At 40.4% G+C, this 22214-nt stretch overlaps 1 protein-coding gene across 2 annotated transcripts in view; it reads right to left on the bottom strand.

The window, feature by feature from the left end:
* The window catches only part of AKT3 (AKT serine/threonine kinase 3), a 308798-nt gene that overhangs the window by 164986 nt on the left and 121598 nt on the right, over window positions 1–22214 (bottom strand). For both annotated transcript variants that reach the window (XM_043568301.1, XM_043568303.1), the window contains exon 3: window positions 9130–9255. In XM_043568301.1, coding sequence (XP_043424236.1) covers window positions 9130–9255 — 126 coding nt within the window. The remainder of the gene's footprint in view (window positions 1–9129; window positions 9256–22214) is intronic.

The following is a 22214-nucleotide window of genomic DNA, read 5'->3' as shown; positions in this document are numbered from 1 at the left end:
CCAAGGGCTAACCCAGGTCTGTGGATTATGAAATGAACACAGGCACAGGCTTCAGAGTCATTCTGTGAAGCACGGGCTGAAATCCTGGCCCGGCCATTTGCCAGGTAAGCGAGCTCACCAAGTCACATAACCTCCCTCAGTCTCTTTAAAATAGAGAACATAATACTTACCTCAGAGCGGTGTGAAGATTAAATGAGATAACATATGTGAAAGGGCCTGGCACATAGTAACGCTCAAAGAAAGGTTGGTTTCCTTCCTTATTTCCTTCTTTTTTTCCCTCAGTACCTGGTACAATGTTGAGAACACAATAGACCCTCAATAAAAACTTTCTAAATAGCCATTAGAACTTAGATTTCCTAAAAATATGCTTAAATATTAATTGTGATAACTCCTATGCTTCCAAATTGTGTTACTTTAAATCATAGGCACACGAGGTAGGAAATTTCAAAAACAGAATTAAGTGAGGGAGGCTGTTGGTTGGATAGTGTGTCTAGGAAAGAGAGTCAAGGAGAGAGTCTGAGGTAAAGTGTTTGAGAATAATTCAGTGAAACTAATTACACGCAGGGTGTTCTTTTATGTCAGTATCTTTGGATAGATGGTAGTTAACTGTTGACCTCAGGAGAAGCTCAAAGAAAGAGGAAGAAGGGAAGGAGGAAGAAGAGGAGGGAGGAGAGAAGGGAGGAGAAGAGGAGAGGAGGAGGGAGGGAGAAGGGAAGAAGGAAGGGAGAAAGGAAGGAGAGGAGGGAGAGAAGGAAGGCTGGCTCTGTTGGGGTCTCCTCACATCATTTAACATAAGCTACGGAAACTCATCACTCCTTGCCTGCCTTCCCTTAAGAGCAAGTCCCAATGCATCTTCCACCTTATAAAACAGTAATCATCTAATGGAAGAACCAAATTAATCAAAAACTTTCCACCAATGGATGGTAACCAAGGGATCCCCTCAGGATAGTCAGAAAGATACGTGAGGGTTTTATTCCTTCTATTAAAAAGTGAAAACAACTTCTGACTAAAATAAGGGGTAACAATAGTCACATGGACCAACCACCCGTGGAAGCTTTGACTTCCCAAAGGCTTGAAGGTTTGAAGAATCTGGTCTGTGCCCCACTCCTGTGAGGCCAATGAAATGGGGCTGGCCTTGCAGCTGTAGTGATGCTTCCTTCCTTGGCCAGAGGTGGCCATGGCCATGGTTTGGGGGTCCAGCTCATGTTTAGTTACGAGGACTAGCTGTTACAGATCAAAGTCCTTGGCATTAAATGAAATTGGGATTTCTTCCCCCAACCAACCCATAGAAGCTGTCTTCAAGTGCAAGACAGCACTGCAAATAGTTTCTACCTAAAACCTCTAATGATCTTTAAAGAAAATCCAATCAAGTAGCTTCCTTGCCATTCCAATGTAATGTAGCTGGAAAGGGAAGGATGGCTGTCATTTAACTCAACCGAGCAAAATTACCGCATATCTCCTGTTACATTGAGACTTTTATTTGCACACCCTTTCACAATTTACAAAGCATGTTCACATACAGCATCTCATTTAATCCTTACCATAATCCTGAGAAGTGGGTATTATTAACCTTCGTGTCTAAAGGTGACAAAGATGGGAGCACCTGGGTGGCTCAGTCGGTTAAGTATCAGACTTGGTTTTGGCTCAGGTCATGATCTCATGGTTGGTGAGATCAAGCCCTGCGTCAGGCCATGTGCTGACAGTGCTGAGCCTGCTTGGGATTCTCTCTCCCCCTCTCTCTGCCCCTCCCCTGCTTGTGCCCTCTCTCTCTCTCTCTCTCTCTCTCAAAATAAATACACAAATAAATAAACTTAAAAAAAAAAAGATGACAAAGATGAAGACCAGAGAAATTATGTGATTTGCCCAAGGCCACACACTAGAGTAAAGTAGCAGAACCAAGACAGATGACCTTCCAGCACACAGACCTTGTCACAAATGTTGCAGGAAAATTTTTACATGAGCATACACAGTCACTGTGCTCTAGAAGTTTATCACTCCCCTGGGTTCTCCATAAGCGCCCCCCAACTTACATTCCGATAAATGAGGCTATGGCAGTAAAGACTGCAACTATAAATTAGCTTCAAGTAAATCAGGAAAGGGGGTGACAGAGAGCTCAGGAAAGTCACGAGGGAAGACTCGTGACAGATGTCTGAGCAGGTCACTGACAACGTTCTAACGAAGGAAGTACTAAAACAGTGAGACTATCGAATAGGAAACTCATGTGACACACAATGTAAATTTATGTCCATAAACGACGTGATGGTGAGGGGTGCTGTCACACCTAGGAGCCGCATCTGAAACCCTGAACTCCATAGTCATGTCCATGAAAACACGATTATACTTTTTCTTTTTGTACGTTTGTTGTGTAATGCCGAAAAAAAGAAGGGAAGAATAGACATTCTGTGGAAATTTTTTCTTATCATATTAGGGTGTGATTTGAATGGCAGGAAGAGAATGTGTGACTGAGTATGGCATTATTATTCTTTGTAATTTTCTACAAACAATCTCCCTTTAAAGTGATTTTTAACAAGGTTTTCTCTCTCCTTTCCCCGTTCTAAACTTAGTTTATGGGTTAAACTTTGCAAATAAATGATTACAGTACCCCCTAGAAAATATGACAGAAAGGAAGAAAATCTGATTACAGTTGCACTTATCCACTACATGATCAAATTTTAAGTAAGGGCTCTATTATATATAGTGAGACGCCACTATTACAGGACATAACTTTGTTTGCCTAAAAATCTGATCACAGGCAAGGGGAAGAAAAGCACCAAGTCTTCAAATGATCAAGTACATAAAATAGTGTAAATAAAAATCACTGAAAACAAAAATGAGGTTAAGAACTTTATATGTAATTCAACCTAATAGAATGTAGCAAAATACGTCAAAAGGAAAGTATGGAACATTAAAGAGTAATAGAAGACAAAGTGAATATTGAAAATACACAGAGTAGAAACATAGGTATGATTTGGGCAAGTGTTCGATTGTTGATACATGATACATACAAAAAATAAATAAATAGCCATTCAGGCTCCTCTTGCAAAAAATGGAAAAATGTGAGATTTTTCTGAGCTAAGGAGGTGATACTTGGAAAGGAAGTTTTTTTCCGAAGATTAATCTATCCTATGCATTGCTCCCAAATACTCCAGAGAGGAGAATATTTGAAGGCAAGAGATCAACTAGGAGACTTATCAGAATAGTCCAGGGAGAACCTGATGAAGAGCTGCCCCAGGATGGTAGCAGGGAGATTGCAGAGTACGGAAACAAGACGATATCTTGCTGACCGACTGGCTCACGGAGGGAAGAGCGCCATTTGCTTACAGATGTCCCCTTTCTACCGTAACCTGGTAGGTTCTTCTTTTCATCAGACACTGATTTGGACACCTAATGCATAAAAGCCTCCGACGGTTCCCAGCTGGTTTCCATTAAAAACATCAAATTGGTATTTAAGATCTTTCACAATCTGATTACAAAGTATCTAATCTTGTTTTTTCTCCAACATGAATGTTCTATCTGCCTGTGATATTGCCTATGCTATTCACAAAATAGGCTCTTCATTAATTCTGGACTTCATGTGCGTATGTTGTTAACCTCACTGTGAATGTCCTCCTTCTTCTGAAAACTTACATATCACCTATCCTCCAGAGCTCATGCTAAAATCCTTACCTAGTCACCCTAGCTTACCTTTACCTATTCTCTCAACTTCTATAAAATTCATTCTGGCGACGAATCTCATCATTCCTCCCACTGCAGTGTGTTGTGAATGTCTTCCACAGTCAATGACAAATTCCCACATTCAAACATTGTATCTTATACTCCTTTTAGTATCTAGTATGGTTCTAATGATCAATAAACCCTTTAAAAGTGAACTAGCCAGATCTCTTATAATTCTTCTATATTTATGTGGTAGAGAGTTACCCTAGATTTATAGGGTTGCTATTCTAGGTTGTATTATATGTTATGTAGGACTGAGAATCAATTAGCAATTTCTCTATCCCCATGAACAGCCACAGTGAAAACATTAGTAGAAATCGCCTCATTTTTCTATGTATTTAAAGTATCTTTTATACTACGTATTCAGAGGTAATGATGTCTTTTTGGTAGGTTTAAGCCCCCTTACTTTCTTATAAAAAGAAGAAAAATAGGTTAATGAGTAAACATTTCATTTCAAAATTGGCCTAAGAAATGCAGATCGACCTATTTTTTAAAAAGCTGACTGAAGAAAGGTTTCAGAGAGGAAAGAGATATGGTCAGAATTTGCAACACGGAATAAGCTGGATTTCTGGGAGGTGCTATTGGAACACAGGTTGGCACGTCTCTCTTCCCACCACTGAGAGTGAAAGGGAGTAGATAAAAAGGCAGCTGAGCCCCAAGACACACAGACAAATGTTCAAACTCTCCATTGAAGAACTGTTTTACTCTTCAGTTGGGCTGGTACCTGTCAAAACATTTGAGACCATGACTACTGGGTAGACCAGCTACTGTGCTCAAAGTACATGTGAACGCAGCTTTATGACAATGCTTGTGTCTTACGTATCCTATATTATTTCCTAAATTGTAATGTTTCCTGCGCAAAAATAATCTCAATCTATAATTAGCAACTGACCAAATCATAATTCTGATTAGAGAGGCACTTGGCTTGAAAAACAATGGTTATTTTTACTTACATTTCTACAGTACGGTATTTAGAGAGGACCTTCGCATAGAGTTCATATATGATCCCCCAAAGGAGGATGAGGTCAGATCTTTTCATCCATGTTTCAGGGGCTTGGAGAGTTAACATTCTGCATGCCAAAGGCTATCTAGCCATTTAAAATATCGTAACTCTGACCCCAAATCATATCTCAAGGCTCTCAATCTAGGGAAAACGGCACAGAATGGGGACAGGGGAGGGAAATAAAATGCAAATGACAGTAGACGAATTTGAGTTCTAACCTTGGCACTTAGCTACTACTACCTAGTAAGGTAACTTTATACAGATCACTGAATTTCAAAAGGCCTCCTTTTCCATCTAAAACTGGAGAAATCTGGACTATTTGTTTTCATTCATTCATTCAAAAATGGTTATTAAGCCCTAATAGGTAGGCACTAGGAGACAGAAGATAAATAACACCAGGCTCTTTACCCTAAAATAACTCGCAGATCAGCAGAGGAGACGTAACACATGAACAAATAACCAAAAACCACTGTGATAACAACAAAAGAGACCAGCTTGATGAAAGGCAGGGGAGAGTAATTTAGTAGGAATAAGGATGGGCATTTAAATGTGAATTAAATCTTAAAGTATGAAAAAAATGATCCAGACAAATAGAGGCCACAAAGCCATTCCAGTCAGGGGGAACAGCATGAACAAAGCCTCAGAGCGGAAGAGCTGTGGAGTTTGTGCAGGGAAATCACAAACGCTTCATTGTGCCCACATGTGACCACCCAGAAGACACAGGAAGCGAGAGTTGAAAGCAGAAGTCAGACTGAGGAGATCCCCACATGATATACTAAAGAAGCTGGACTTCATCCAGTAGGCAATGGCAGGGCCATCACAGTGGAATGGTACGGTGAGGACTTAACTGGGGAATGGTCCCTGTGACAGTCACGAGAAGGTCAGAATGTAAATGGTCGGTCGAATCTACAGGCAGAGCATCTAGTTAAGAATCTACAATAGAAGACAACAAGCTTGTTCTGGGGTGATTATAGTTTGATTTACAGTTCAAACACTAATCAGCAGAAACAGAAATGGACTGGGAATGGGGTGAAGATGTGAAGGCAGTGGGGGGCGGGGGTAAAGGCATGGAATAAATTCAGGTTTCTGCTCAAGACAGAACTGACATACTGAGGAGTGGCACCTGGGAGGCTCAGTCAGTTGAGCGTCTGACTTGGGCTCAGGTCATGATCTCACAGTTTGTGGGTTCAAGCCCCACGTCAGGCTCTGTGCTGACAGCTGGGAGCCTGAAGCCTGCTTTGGATTCTGTGTTTCCCTCTCTCTCTGTCCCTCTCTCACTCCTGCTCTGTCTCTGTCTCTCAAAGGTAAATAAACATTAAGAAAGAAAGAAAGAAAGAAAGAAAGAAAGAAAGAAAGAAAGAAAGAAAGAAAAGAAAAGAAAAGAAAAGAGAAAAGAAAAGAAAGAGAAAGAAAAGAACTGACATACTGAACACAGGGGGAAGTTGACAAGATTATCTTAAATTCAGCTTAGGACAGGTTGAGTCCCAGAAATACCTAGGCAGAAATATCCGGCAGTGAGTTGACTATAGTAGCCTAGGGCTCAGGAGAGAGGTCTGCCCTGAAGATATATCTTGTGGGAGAATAAACTGCATACAGGTGGTAACTAAAACCTTCAAAGTGAATGTGACCACCCAGGAAACGGGGACAAAATGAGAAGCTTCCTTGACCAGAACCCAGTTATGTACCATAATCCACGAAACAGGCAAAGGAAGGAAACCAGAAGAGGCATCCCAGAACACAACAGGAGAGGTCACCCCAAGAAAGAAGTGGTGATCGATGGCATGAAATGCAGCCCAAGATGTCAATCCAGGAAAAGAACAACTGAGAAATGTCTACTGGTCTTAGCAATTAAGTGGTCACTGGAGAACTTACTGAAAGTGGTTTCAATCAAGTGACTAAGAAAGAAAGCCAGACGGCAATGGATTGAGAAACAGAAATATATAAGCACAAACTAACTTTTTGGAAATTTTAAATCCGGAAGGAAGGAATGTGAAATTTAGTGAAGATTGGGGAGAGGGATTCGAAGTCCCGGCCAGGTCTCATTCTTCACTTTTTCAGACGGATAAAAAGCCTATTTTGGTAAAATTCAAATAAAACCCACATATATTAAATTGGAAGTAACGTTTTTAATTATCAGGAAAAACAAGGGACCCATGTAGCCATCAATGGAATATACATATACGCATATGTAACATTTTCCAACATACCTTACAAGTACCTGGTAAAATCATCTCTTTTTTCACATACTCCAGGGGGCCAGGGACAGAGGGAAACTGTTGGCCAAGTATCCCTCCCTTGCTCCAACTGTTCCTTCTCTTAATGTTTCATAAAAACATTATGGAACACTAAGGAATATCCTTCTCCCCTGCTTTAACTATTTAACTCCTATTCACTCTTCGAAGGCCTGCTCAAAATTCCCCTCACAGAATCTCAGCATGTAGGAGACAAAAAGGCCTTGCAGGCTCATGACATCCATGTGTTTCTCCCTCTATGCTGAGAGCTTCAGAGAATGATCCCTCCGAGGTCATACTCGTGCCTCGGGGCAAAGCTGGAATCTGAACTACTTCTTCAACCAGCGTCCATTTCACAACTCATCCTTAGGTCCACTTAAGACTGCAAGGAAGTCAAGCTTCAAGAATAATCTATCTTAAATAGTTGATTTAGTGTAAGACCCATCTTAATACACTTCTGAACACTAAGGAGCTGGTCTGTAACTTCACTTGTTGGTTTGTCAACTACCTATGACTACTTGATGATAGAAGTAAAGATTACAGATGTCAACTAATACTTACTTCGTGGATAGGCTGACTGTCAGTCACTAAATAGGATCTCTCCCCCAGAGTGCAGTATTTATTTCCGCCTCTGCCAGTGGAAGTGTTGGAGCAGATGTTGGCAGACTGTGACATACAGTATGTCTTTAAAACTTGTTGGGGTGTGAAATTTCATAAGGTCAAAAAATGCTGCATTTTGATCAGCAGATACAGGAGTTCTGTACTTTCATAAATCATTTCAGACAAACCAATACCATTTGCTAGTAAGATAGAGAAACTAAGAAACTGTACTGGCCTTATGGAGGAGATAATGTATGCTGTTAGGGTTTTAAAAGCCAATTTTTTTATCATTTTAAAGCAAATGCTCGCTCAGAAGATCTTTAGAGTGAAAATGTGCTCTTAAGTCAACACAAAATACAAGATATTACTTCAATTGACAACAGGATTTTAAAAGTAATTTTCTAGTCAGAGAAAGCCATAAACATCTAATGTGTATTCCAGTGGGGGAAAAATTATTCCCTTAACCAATAGATACACATTAAGTGTTCTCACTTGTTAAAAAATGAAATCCCTACATAAGAATCCATTTATATAAATAGAGAGATGTTTGGGTCTTTTAAGTTAGTATTCTTATCACTCAAATGATTTCACAAACCCTTTGGTTTACTGCTTTATCTTACTCTTAAAAAAATTAAAAGATACTATCCATAAAAAAGGCTGGGGCTCCATATAATCTTAAAATGACTTTAATGACATTCAAGGACTTTTGTTATCTTGGATATTTTGTTGTTGCTATTTGATATTTTTATTTTTATTTTTTTTTTGCTTCCATCTTAACCTCCTACCTTTTCCAAATGTAGCTAACAGAAAACAACACATAACCAAAATCAAAATTAAGAATGGTGTCTAGCTGAAGATTTTATCTCAATGGCACAGATTTTAGCTCTTATGCAAGTTTATTTTAACCTAACGTAACTTTTTAAATGCTTTATTTCTGCGTTAACACAGAAAAACCCTTCCGTTGATTAATCAGTAATACAATCAGCCTAAAGAGCCCGGCATTTCACAGCAATGTTATTTGTTGCCATTATCACAGGCAGAACCATCTTTCAGTTTATTTTGTGCTGTGTTCAAGAAAATATACAGTCCCTAAGTCAATCTTAATTACAAACATTTTTCTGAGATACTTGTAAGGAAGAAAAATTTAACTTCAAACATAAAACCTCCCCAGAAAATAATTTCTAAAGTAAATCACTTGTTTCTCATCAGATGATCAACGAAAAGAGCTAAGATCATGCCAGGAAACCAATCAGAAATGCACTCGGTACCACAACATCTTACAACCAAGTTCACTGTAGCAACCAAGTTCAAAGGTCTCCAATCATATTTTATGAAGAAAGGCCTGAGGTACATATTTGGGGAACTGTATTTACCACATTTAGGTTCTAACTACATAAAATCTTATACTGTATTGCCTTAGAGAAGGCCATGTATTATCAATAATCAAAGCTGAGAGTTTCCCTGCTCTTAAATACAAACCTGAACTCTTTCATAGGCTTCTCATATATCATAAGGGATCTGACACGTGAGGTCACACAAGTAAATAGATAGGAGGTGAATCAACAACTATAATTAACTTACTTGCCACTGAAAAGTTGTTGAGGGGATAAGGTAAATCCACATCTTGAGGCTTCTCTTTATATCCAATGAATGAGCCATCTGTCTTCAAAAGGAAGTATCTCGGCCTCCAGTTTTTTATATATTCTCCTACATGAGGAAAGCATGCATGTTAATGCTGGGGGGAAAAAAATGAACAGCAGCTTTTATGTGAAAAATCAATTATGGTACAATATATGTCCCACAACACTGGCCTCCAAGAATTTAGTTAGGCAATTTTCTTTTAACTTAGCTTACAAAAGAAAATACATAAGCCTGCAATTAAGATTCAATAAAAACTCAAACATGTTTTGTTTTTAATGATTTCACACTTTGATAATTCATTTGCACCATTATTTCTTCAGAGAATCATTCATCTGAGTACACATTTTGTTCAGTTTTTCATTTTATCAGATGGGCTGTTAGAGCATATTTCAACCATTTTAAAAAGCCTTGGTAAATCATCCACACAGTATCAAGGAATTTCGATGAAAAACACTTATCATAAGGAGGAACATGAAATGGATGTTTATCTTACAAGTACTACTGACTAATTGTGTCATTTTTTAAGAAGAAAGAGGGGAAAGTCTGTTTTCACTGTTAAATCTTGATCGTAACTTGTTTTAACAACATTTTATTGTTCTGAATAGGGAAATTATCCTCTCTACAATGCTGCAAATAAGTCAAGGAAATGAAGGAACATGGGTGAACAGAGCTTAAAAACCATTCACACACTCACACACATTAATAACCGTGAGAACACGTGCTACAATACCAAGCACATGATTGTCAAGAAATGCACTTTATCAAATTTTAACATAAACTGTCACCTCTCTTCCAAAAAGTAAGTTTTTAGCAACCAGATCACAAGTTGTTTACCTAATATGGGACTCTTCTTAATTTTAAGAAACAGGTGTTTCGTGATACCATAAGAGATGGAAGGCTATCTGGTCTCAAAACTGTCCCCTCTCTACTGGATATTTCTACCTGGTTCTTCAATATCAAATGTTTAATCACAGTACTGCAAACAACTGAAAACAGCCCGACTTTCCCTACAAATCAGCCTCTTCTCTTGATCCCTGTTACCCAAGCTCAAACACCTGGCTGTTGCCTCCCCTTCGGCTCGGTCAGTATTGCCTTCCCCAGTCTCCTATTAGCCTAGCCTGAAAGGGGCCCTTGCACCCTGCCTTTCTGCTGCTGTGCAGTGACCACCCCGCTTCCTACTCACCCCCTTCCATCCTAATGCGTCTACCACCTCCAGATTAATCCCATGCCTGGGTGTACCACTTTGATTGCATCACCTGTCTGCTCAAAAATATTCTGACTCCCTACTGTTTAATCAAGTTTCTTAACAGGAAATGTAAGCCCTTCCATAATCTCACCCCAACATACATTTCAGATATGCTGTGTGCCTCTGAATCAGCGATTCTCAAGGTCCTTCCCTCACACCTCTTTATACTATTAACTGTTACTGAGAACTCCCACAAGCCCATTAATGTAGATCACGTCTAGTTTATTGTATTAGGAACTGAAAAGAAATTTCAAATTCTTCTGTCACTTCAAGAATAACAATAAACTCATTACATGTAACATAGCTAATATATTTTTATGAAAATTATATTTTCTAAGACAAAAAAAATCAGCAAGAGAGAACCGCTTTACAGTTTTAACAATCTCTCTGATGTCTGGCTTCATAGAAGACAGCCAGGTGCTCGTTATCTGCTTCTGTATTCAATCTATTGTAGTATGTTTGTTTTGGTTTAAAACATAGGAAAGCAATCTGGTTCAAACAGGTATGAAGCTGGAAAAGGGAAGAGCATTCTGACAGTTACAGTGATCTTTCTTTGATACTACATCAGCATTTGACAAGTGGTAGTTTTATGACACCATATCCATGAACTTCCTACACCGGGTTGTGGGAAAATCCACCGGTCAAATGAATCTTTTACATATGCATGGTTTTGTAACCTCATACAGTGGGCATTTTAGAAAACACTGGTCTGCTGAGTTATACTGACCTTCCCACTACTGACACACCGTATTACGCAAGTATCATCAGAAAAGTAAGCACCGGGAAGCCATCAAGCTCATGATGGCAGATATGTTCAAATTTTTGCTTGAAAACTTGATCTTCCCCATTGGTGGTTAAGGGCTGTCAGTCCTCTTCCTTGCAGTGATGCTTTCCGGGTCAGTGCCAGCCTAGGGCTGCTACTTGACAGAGCTTAATAGTGATTTACCAAATGAATGAATGAATGAATGAATGATACGTATACAAATATCCCAGCACATAAAAGGAACTTAAAGGGCAAGAAAAAGAAAACCTGATTCCCCTCCTCACTTTGTTTTACTGAAAAAATATGGCCCAAATATTGATACACACATGCCAAATTTATAAAACCAGAATGTTAATAAACCCACAGTTCCCATCAAAAAAGATGAAGGAAGTTCCTTTCTTGACTGTCCGTATTATTTTATTTTTCTATTTTTATCTATGGATTCCTACATAAAACTTAAAATCATTAGATATTACTTCTCTAATTCGTGATCGAGTATTTAGATTTCAAATGCTACTGTAAAGGAACAGATTCATATCGGTATAAGATGCTGTAAGTCTACCAGGCTAAAAAATGGGCAATAGTTTAATAATTACACCAAAGGTAAAACAAAACAAATTCATTTTAAATACTTTAATTTTTTTGAATGTTTATATTTATTTTTGAGACAGAGAGAGAGCGTGAACAGGGGAGGGGCAGAGAGAGGGAGAGACACAGAATCTGAAGCAGGCTCCAGGCTCTGAGCTGTCAGCATAGAGCCCGATGCAGGGCTTGCCAACCATGAGATCATGACAGGAGCCAAAGTTAGACACTCAACAGACTGAGCCACCCAGGCGCCCCATCATTTTAAATATTTTAAAGAAGAAATAATGGGACAGCACTATTTCTTATTTTATGAAAGCACTGAAAACACTTATTCAAGAAATATGAAATTAAAAGAAATAAACATCAAATTTTCATCTCTAAGAATAATTTCCTATCAGCCACTAAGTATTTACATGCTCAGATGCGAGACACGAGATACCACCACATAAATCTTCTTTTTTCTTAAGCAAGTCTTAGGAAATTTCAAATATTTCATATGGTCTACAAGCAGGACTTCTGGTTGCCAAAAAGCTCTCTTAAAAATAAATCTATTGTGCACCCATGACACAGAAAGATTACACCAAGACACTGCAGTAGTCATTCACACAGGATTAAAAGTCAAAATTTACCTTCTTGACAAAATAGAAATAAGTATTATTTCTCACAAATTTTGGTTAATAATGAGTTGATTCAGTTAAGTTGGTCAACAATTACACTATCACATGAAGCTCACAGTGGATCTCAAACTTTCAATGAACACTCTTGATATTTGACTCTTGTTTATAATATGAATAAACTTCCTGAGAAGATGTTTAGAGTACATTTATTTGTTCTGTATGCTGGAGACAGTCGTGGACAAATAAAAAAGACAAGGATTTTGACTCTTGGAGTTTATACTCCTGACCACATGAGATTTCAGGCACCCCTAAAACTCGGAGAAGCCTTCTGAATACTTCCTGAAAGCAGATCCTTTCGTTGATAAGTTCCCATTGACATTCTCAAGTCAAGTTCATACAACAGCATGATGTGCTGGCCTAATTAAATATTTATTTTCTAGTTCCAAAAGTGGAACTGAGAAGAGATTCGTTTTCTGCCAAAGAAATGGGCCTTACCGGGGACACAAATTCACGAGGAGGGAATAAAGCAAAAAAGCAAGCTTTACTGCCACGAACCCAGGCCCAGAACAAAAGAAGAAGATTCCTAGCTCAAGAGATAGAAAAGGTCATAGCTTTTCCCGATACCACGGCAGGAAACTGTGCACACTGGTGGAGAAGGAGAACTGTTCCTGCAGCCTGGGGCTTCCCAAGAAAATCGGACCTTGTCCCACCGGTCATGAAAAAGGACCTGAACACTCTCCTCACTGAGAGTCTGGATAAGGCACACACTCTCAGGCTGCTCTAAAAATATGGCCAAAAAGTCCTCACTTTTATGGGGCTAAGTGCCCGGAACAAAGGTACCCTCTCTGCCTCCAATCCTTTTAAGCCAGACTGCTAAAAGTCAACCACAGCTTGCATTTTAAACGTGGCATTTACACCTAAATTTATACGTATTATATGTATTAAAACCAAGTTGTATCATACTTTTATATTTATAGCCCATAGGCTTCAACTATCTAAGACACAGCTTTGTTGTAATGGGGAGAAAGTCTTGTTTAAAAAAGCAGCAGCATTTATGGGGCTCCTATTCAAAGCTTATGGCGCGTTGTCATGATCAATCCTCAGCAAGCATCGAGGCCACACCCTCGACGTTGGATAGGTATTTCCAACACCACCTCTTCCCAGCTTTCAATCTACCTTAGTTAAGGGCCCTTTCAATTAGTTCTCACACTCCTTGGCTGGAGGCTTTATGTATTTTGAAGTCTGCTGGTTCCAATATCAAAACATATGTATTTCCCAACGAGGATCCTGAGATTTCGGCCTCTGTAGTGAGCTGAATGGTGACCCTCAAAAGAGATGGACACACCCTAATCTCAGGGACCTGGGAAAAATTACCTACTATGGCAAAAGACGTGATTAAGTTAAGGGTTTTGAGAAGAGGAGCTTATGCTGGATTATCTGGGTGAGCCCTAAATCCAATCACAAGCATCTCGGAAGCAGGTGTAAATGTGAGGCAGGGGGGCTCTGACATCAAGGAGAAGGCCATGTGACTTGATGCTGCACCACAAGCCAAGGACTGCCTGGGGACACCAGATGCTGGAAAAGCAAGGAATGGATTCTCCTGTGAAGCCTCTGGAGGGAGTATGACCCTGCCTGACACCTTGACCTCGAACTTCCAGTGTCTAGAACTTCGAGACGATAAATGTCTTTTGTTTTGAAGCACCCAATTTGTTGTAGTTTGTTACAGTGGCCCTAGAAAGCTTAATGCAGTTTCTTAGCACCACAACCGAAGGCTTGTTTACAGAACCAAAAAAAGATGCCTACTGATTTGTTAAGTTCTTGGCATCAGTGGTAGAGAGACACACAGTTAACACCTTCTGAGCACAAAGGGAGAAATGCACCTCACTCTTATAAACAGGAGAGAGTCCTATTTAGGAAATGCGGGGTTGGAGGCGGCTGTTCACTGGAGTTCACAGTTTTCTTGGTTACAATCACCTCAGATTCTGGACTTCTGCCAACTTTCTTACATTATTTAATAATTTATTTCCTGTAATCTCTTCAAACACACAAATAAAAAAAATCTCAGTGTTTCTGAGCGCGTGTGGCCATACAGAACATTCTTGATTTCCCCACCAAGTACAAATAATATTTTGGCTCTCAATCTTGATCTTTAATAACAACCTCAGATGGGAGATGGTGGGAGTTTAAATCCATGCTAACTATCCACCTACAATATTCTGAATGAGTACCCCCGTGGGTCATCTTTATTAGGAGATGCGTTCAGCTCAGGGCTGTCCAACCAAGTTGACGGTGTTCACGTCCTACCTGATCTCAAATCACATTTGTATTTAATAATCTTCAACTTACATTCATCCTCGCACACTACAGATTATTTCATCAGCACTCTGCTGAGAATCACCTTTGCACTTTTAAAGCTGATATCATCAAAAAGTGCAGAGTAGGAGCTAGGAACGTACGTCTAAGGACTAAAAGCAGACTGATTAAAACTTTCAAATGGTCTTACATCTAGAACTAGGAAATGCTGAGATTTGTTCAGACATACGAACGGAAAAAAGCTGGTATCCTCACAAATGAATCATGTTGACGAGTATTTGCTTCATTCGTTCATTCATTTTTAAGGCTAGGTTGTGTTCCAGAACCTGGTCCTGACCCTAACTCCTTGAGAAGAACTGGCCGAGAACAGCTCAGGAACGCTCATTCATCCACTGGAGGCCCAGCCAACTGTCCTGGGCTATGCTGAAAACAGTCAGGTGAAGTCACGAAGATGTTACTGAAATACATACAGAGACAATCCGATTGAGAAGCAATTGGTACAACTATAGCACTGTTTGTCATGAATCCCATACACATGATCATTTAGAATTTAGATGATACAATTAAGCAGCAGCTTTAAAATAAGCTACTCTTCTTGGACAAAATATGAAGAAAACAAAAGAGCCGGTTATCAACAATTGTACTGCAGACACACTGAAATTCTGATTTCTGTCAGAGACACGGGTGACACGGCTTTTTAAACATGACTAACAGTCACTCATCCGTGCTGTGACACAGGCTTCCGAAGCTAACCGCTCCCTGAGGAAGAGGTGAGGGCATTCTCACGTGCATGGTGGCACCACCGTCTCATCGTAAAGCCAGGAGAACTGCGGGCTCAGCTTTCCTGAGAATATACATATATATGTATATTCTACTGCCACGTTTAATCACCACACACATTTTCAAGCTATGTTACTATCTGTCTTTGTTGTCTCGGAGAGGAAGAATGAATAGATAAAAGCCACACTGGATGGGTATGTTAATAATTGAGGATTGACGGAGGGGGAGAGCCCACACAAAAAAGAAACTGGCCATATTATCACCGTGATAAGGCACGTGGGTCCCCTTTTCAGAGCAAAAGAAACTCTACTGAAGGCACCTTTGAGGTGACCACAGAGAGTCAAGGTCAATACAGGATCAATACACTTCTCCAGTGAGGCTCAGCTCTTTCCCCACTCCTCCTCACCCTTCAAGGGCTCCAGGTAAGACGAAATCATGCTGCAGGGCAAGGACTCTGCAGCCTGGCACCTTGGGTCTGAACCTGGCTCCTCTACTTTCCAGCTGCCGGAACTGCTCCCTGCGCCCCGATCTGAAAAACGAGAAGTGTGGTAGCAGCTCCCGGAAGGACACAGTGGGACAGTGCTTACCTGAGCACAGCACGGGTCAGGTTTTGTTACTATTAAGTGGAACCGATGCCATTTACCATACCTCTCCAACCTCACATTCCATACTCCACTCATCCGTACTGCGCTTACTCGAGAAGATTGACATAGATGAGGCAACAGGCAAAACCTGTAGTAAATGTACTCTCTCACCCCAAAACAACATCTCTTTATTTATTTTTTTTTTTTAATTTTTTTTAACGTTTATTTATTTTGAGACAGAGAGAGACAGAGCATGAACGGGGGAAGGGCAGAGAGAGAGGGAGACACAGAATCGGAAGCAGGCTCCAGGCTCTGAACCATCAGCCCAGAGCCCGACGCGGGGCTCGAACTTACGGATCGCGAGATCGTGACCTGAGCTGAAGTCGGCCGCTTAACCGACTGCGCCACCCAGGCGCCCCTGAAACAACATCTCTTTAACTAGCAGCAGGTATATAAAACTTGAATCCTACCTAAAGAAATGAAAAGGCAATCCCATATCAAAACACGGCATTGATTTAATACTTCTTCTTTCTTGAAGATATCAGAATAACTAGTCTTCCCAAAAACAGAGCTAAAATTTTAGGTATCTTTTAGATATCTCTGAATTACTTTTTTAGTTTATTTATTCTTGAGAGAGAGAGAAAGCACACATGAGCACAAGTGGGGAGGGGCAGAGACACGGGGAGACAGTGAATCTGAAGCAGGCTCCAGGCTGTGAGCTGTCAGCATGGAGCCTGATGCAGGGCTCAAACTTATGAGCTGTGAGATCATAACCTGAGCCAAAAGTCAGATGCTTAACCCACTGAGCTACCCAGGCGCCCCCTCTGAATTATTTTTATTAAGTGATATACACAGGGTACTGTCCCATGAAGATAAAATAATTTTAAATTTCCAAAGAAGAGCTTTTAAGCCAAAAATATGGCAGCTTTCAAACTGAATTTATAGGACTTTAAGAAATCATTAGTCTTAAATAAAAGTCTTCATGGGACAATTTCTACCTAAGACAAGAAAGAGGTTTCATGTTGATATCAGTATAAAATCTATTAATTTTGAGGTTCACAGTATAGTTAAGTATTTAGTTGCTTACTGACCGACACCAACCAAATTAATTAATACACATGCATTACCTAAAAGAAATATAGCAGAATCCTTTTCCACTAATAGATTTCCATAAAGAAATATTAGGACCACAAATAAATAAATACTGAATATATAATTCACAACCATGCACCATGTCTTAAAGATCTTAAAGCCAAATACAGTTACTGCAGAAACGCACGATGATAAACATAACAAAACATTTGCCATCTCTGAAAGAGTCTGTTACATTTTTCTAGAGTGGACTGCGAGTATTCTGTTCCAATCAGTTCTAAGTAAAAGCCCTAAGAATGCCTCTCAGGGAATAAAAGAAGTAGAGTTTCTCAATGAAATTATCATCATCCTCTTTTACAAATGTCTTGAAAATAATCTTAAGGAATTATTTTTATATTATCTACACTGCAATGAGCTAGCATAGTAACAATTTTTCAACTGCATGGGGACAACCTGGTAACTTTTTTTTAAAAAATGAAAGTACTTTTGCATATGCTAAGAGCTTACTAAATACATCTTGATTGGGGTTTCCAGCTTCTACAAACCCCAATGTTTGGGTTATCATGCCCCTTTTAACAACACCTTTCAAGCACAGTCTTTTTTTTTTATTTTTATTTTTTTTTTTAATTTTTTTTTTCAACGTTTATTTATTTTTGGGACAGAGAGAGACAGAGCATGAACGGGGGAGGGGCAGAGAGAGAGGGAGACACAGAATCGGAAACAGGCTCCAGGCTCTGAGCCATCAGCCCAGAGCCTGACGCGGGGCTCGAACTCACGGACCGCGAGATCGTGACCTGGCTGAAGTCAGATGCTTAACCGACTGCGCCACCCAGGCGCCCCTCAAGCACAGTCTTTCCTTGCCCTTGGGCAAAATTCCAAGCGTTACTTTCTGTGGCATCCTCTGTGAGATCTCCTGGACCCTCATCAAGCAGCTCTGGCTGTGTTCTGATGGTCTCCCAGGACTGGGTGGGGTCTACTAAACATGCCAGAAGCACCCCAGCTCCTTCATTTTCAGGTAACGCTCACAGCTCAAAGAACAAGGTTCTTGAAACACGGTTATTTAGAACCGGAGATAATGGCTTCTTATCGATTCATTCATTCAGAAGTCCGGAATGGGTGTCAAAATATGCAGGAGCTCCGTGAGTACAGAACAAGTGAGACGGGTACAGCACCTGCCCGCAGGGAGCTTTAACTACAGTAGGGCAGCTGGGAGAAGAGAGAACTGGAGAAAAGTGGACGACCGAGCAATAAAATTCAAAGTGAAAAATCCTCCCGCTTCTCTTCGTCGTTTTTAGCGGTCTAGAAAGTCATGGAGGGTGGCAAAATCTCCCATGCCTGGCCTCTCCAAACAGCACCCAGTGTGCCTGGTGATGGTGGTTCTCGGTGACACCGTCTGACGCATCACCGTGGGGAGAGGGGCTGGAAGCAGTATCAGCAGAGGATCCTTCCGCATTGCATGGAGACCTGGTTTGCTGCTGTGTGGGTTCCGAGACAAGGCACCGCACCCACTCCTCTCTGAAGCCTCATGACAACACTGGCAGAGGCATAGGAATGGTTCACGATGCTGCTTTCACCCAGCGGGACATGTGACATACCTGAGCTTTCACGTGTCGAGACCGTGCCCGTGCGGTCTATTTCTCTCAGGGCTTTCTGCAACGTATTGGTGAATGAGGTCATACTGCAAAACACTCAGACGTTTATGATGATCTCACGCTGGCAGTCTGGCTGTCACACAAGGTCACTGCGAGATTTGTCTGCTCTTGTCCTGGTCAATGTTACCACCGCAACTGACCAGATGGAAGGTGTTTACAATTTTGGTGATTTCTGCGTTGTGCTTCCAAGATGCCTTAAAAGCTTTCCAGATGTACCCACATTCCTCTGCTTTACCACATATGCTCCTTCGTGATTATTTTGAAAAGTATATTATAGTCAAGAAATTTTGCTTCCACTGCATAATGCATGAACTTGTCATTTTTATATTAGGTATGGTTTTCACATCTACTTCCTAAAGAAGGCTGGGTTCCATGTTTTGCTTTGAAGCTGAAGCAATGATAAGAAAAGTACTGCACTGAATACCACAAGATGTTACAATGCAAACGTCTCTAAGGTCCTCCAGTACTTTATCTGCTTTATCTTCTGTTATCCAGAAAACTGCACAATGACCATCTATCCTTAAGCATTATGGTATTTGTTTCAAGGTATTCTGTAAATTAGTTCATCAAACCCAGGTTCCCTCCTAGTATTTTTAGACAACATTATACTTTAAACCAAAAATGTGACACTTACTAATTATTCTTTGAAACATAAGAACATCTTACTAGAATTACAGCAGTAAGTTTTACTTTGAGAGAAAAGCAAGGTGAATGGAGAGAGAGAGAAGGAAAGACAAAGAGAAAGAACAAAACATCCACACAAACTAGCCAACAGAAAAATAGCATCTTGGCAATTTAATGAAGAATAAACCATGAGATTAGTTTACATAGCAGTAGATATGTTGTGGAGAATTACTCAATCTGCACTCAGCTTCCTGCTGGGTTCAGTGTGAGCTAAATTATTATTTTGCCTACATTTACACCCTTGTAGATTGTGAAGGCAGAGCTTTCTTCTTAATCTGCTTTCTGCATGATAGCAAAAAGTCTCCGACTCCACACACTGCGTCAAACACACAGTCATTCCTGGACTATTTTAACAAAGTATCTGGGGCCACAGAACTTTAAACAGTTTGGAAGAAATGGACGTTTTCAAAGACAAAATTGTACAGCTTCTTTACTATAAATATTTTCCATCTCGACACAGGATATTCTCTAAGTGTTTAAATTAGCGTAACATCCTACATTGCATATACAGCAAAGAGCCTTAGTAAATATCAAATATGGAGGCAGCAAGTCCATAACACAAACCTACTCACCATGTATCTCCAGCACCTACCCCAGAGCGGGCTGGCGTTTATCATTAATTGAACAGATAAACCTACCACTGTGTGAAGTATACTCATGTCAGAAAGCTCTCTCACACAGAAATCTCACTCGAACACAACCTATACGGGGTTAGAACACATCTGATGGAGAACAAACACAACCATCAGTGCCTCCCCAGGGCAGTGGTCGGGAGTCGACAGGAGTGCCTGCTCACGGGGAAGAGGCCGTGTCCTCTGGAAAAACCCTCAGGTAATTCAACCCTCCCAGCCCGATATTCAGATCGCTGCCTTAGCAAAAAAACCCCAACACAACAGAATAGGGCTTTATCTTAGACTGTCACCCACGGAGTATCTCCTACAGTAAATTTCCAGAGCACAAGACCCCAAAACGACACTGAGTCGAACCACAAACTCACTCTACGGCTGAATCCATGGCCTTCCTAAGCCCTCTCTCCTCCCCTTCATTTTTCCTAGGCAGCATCCTGCCCGAGACTTGCCTCCCAGCACCTAAGGGGTGAACAGAAGTGCTGAAAGCCAGGATGAAAAGGACATTTAAGTGCACAGGTCCACGCACTGTTCTCGGGCTTCACCCACGAGACCTGCCCCCCCCCACCCCCCTGCCGCAACACGGAGAGACAGGTGCCAGGGTGTCCTCACTTTGCCCAGCGGGGCTGAGGCTCTGAGACACTGCTAACAAGTAAAGGCCAAAGCTGTGATCTGAACAAAGATCTAGTGAAGTAAACACAATCCCACTCTGCCAGGCTGCTCAAGCTCTCAGAAGTGGGGAGCCCAGGGTTCAAAGGCCAACTCTGCCACTAACTCGCGTGTGCCGCCGCGCATACTGCTTAATTTCTCTGTGCCTCAGCTTCTTCTTCTGGAAAATGGGGACAACAGTTTGGAGGAAATAAATGAATACTTATGAAATACACAGAACCACCTCTGGCTCATACACATTACCCAGCATTTGTCAAATGAATAAAGTATGGTTTACATCTTAGAGTATAGCTAAACAAACAAACAAACAAAGATGTAGCGAGTGCCTAATACGTACAGCATATTAAACTCCACAGAAGTAAGTGGAGCATTTAAAATAAAGTGTAATCTGTTCGGATCATTTGGCCGGCCTATCACTGTTGCACGTTTGTGGGGCAAAGGAGGTGCTGTTTTTTTGCGGATAAATTTCAATTTGTTACTCACTTTGCTTGTATCCTAGTTTCATCCCCCACTATTACTGACAACAATGAATTACATATCATTTATGCTCCCCCAATCGAAATCTTCTGCTAAAAACAGATAATGCTGTCACAGAAACAGCCTTTCTTGATTCACTATCAAGTTACTCTGTGGGGAAAAAAATCAAGCACGCCACCGGATTTACTACCAAACATCTCAATGTTTCTTTCAAAGTATCTCATAAAAACGTTACCACATACAAAACGCAAGGGTGCACAACTCATTACTTTGACACCAGGGCTTTCTCACTCTTCTTTTTTTATTGTGCAAGATAATTATCTCTGGACCTCAAACATTCTGAATTTAGATCTCTGTTAAACCATACATTAATGTTACACTTTTATAAACACTTAGGAAGAATACTGTATTTCAACTTCTAGTATATTTTATATTTGCATCTAACAATTACATATCCAGTGAAGTCAATTATTCTTGACTTTATACTGTATTTTAAGATGTGATTATGCTTAAGTCGATAAAACTGTAGGGAATATGTTTCCATTTCAATGAATGTGGCTATGTATTCAAAGTGTGGTTCAAATGATTTCGAATACCAGAATATTTGCGATCAAAAGAGACGAAAAGCAAAAGACACCCAAGTAAAATCATCTTAACTTTCCCACGTTAATTCTCTTATCATCTTTGTAAACGGACCTAATTTAGCAATTTGTGGCCAGTCGTCTGCTATCACTTTCTGAGGCAAGAACTGAGTGTGCTTAAGGGGCTCAGCACACTTCGCGTAGAGAAAGCGAACCTTTCAAAAGAACAGGACACATCAAACACTATTCAATTATTCTAATAAGTCCATTTCTCCTCCCCAAGGCAAGCTTATCGATCAGACAAACAGCTGAAAAGCTGCCTCTCAATGTTAAAAATGAATTTACTTACCTTGGCC

The sequence above is a fragment of the Prionailurus bengalensis genome, chromosome E4, assembly GCF_016509475.1.
Source record: "Prionailurus bengalensis isolate Pbe53 chromosome E4, Fcat_Pben_1.1_paternal_pri, whole genome shotgun sequence".
Lineage (NCBI taxonomy): Eukaryota > Metazoa > Chordata > Mammalia > Carnivora > Felidae > Prionailurus > Prionailurus bengalensis.
The sequence above is the reverse complement of the archived record's forward strand: the minus strand, read 5'-3'. Positions and strand labels throughout refer to the sequence as shown.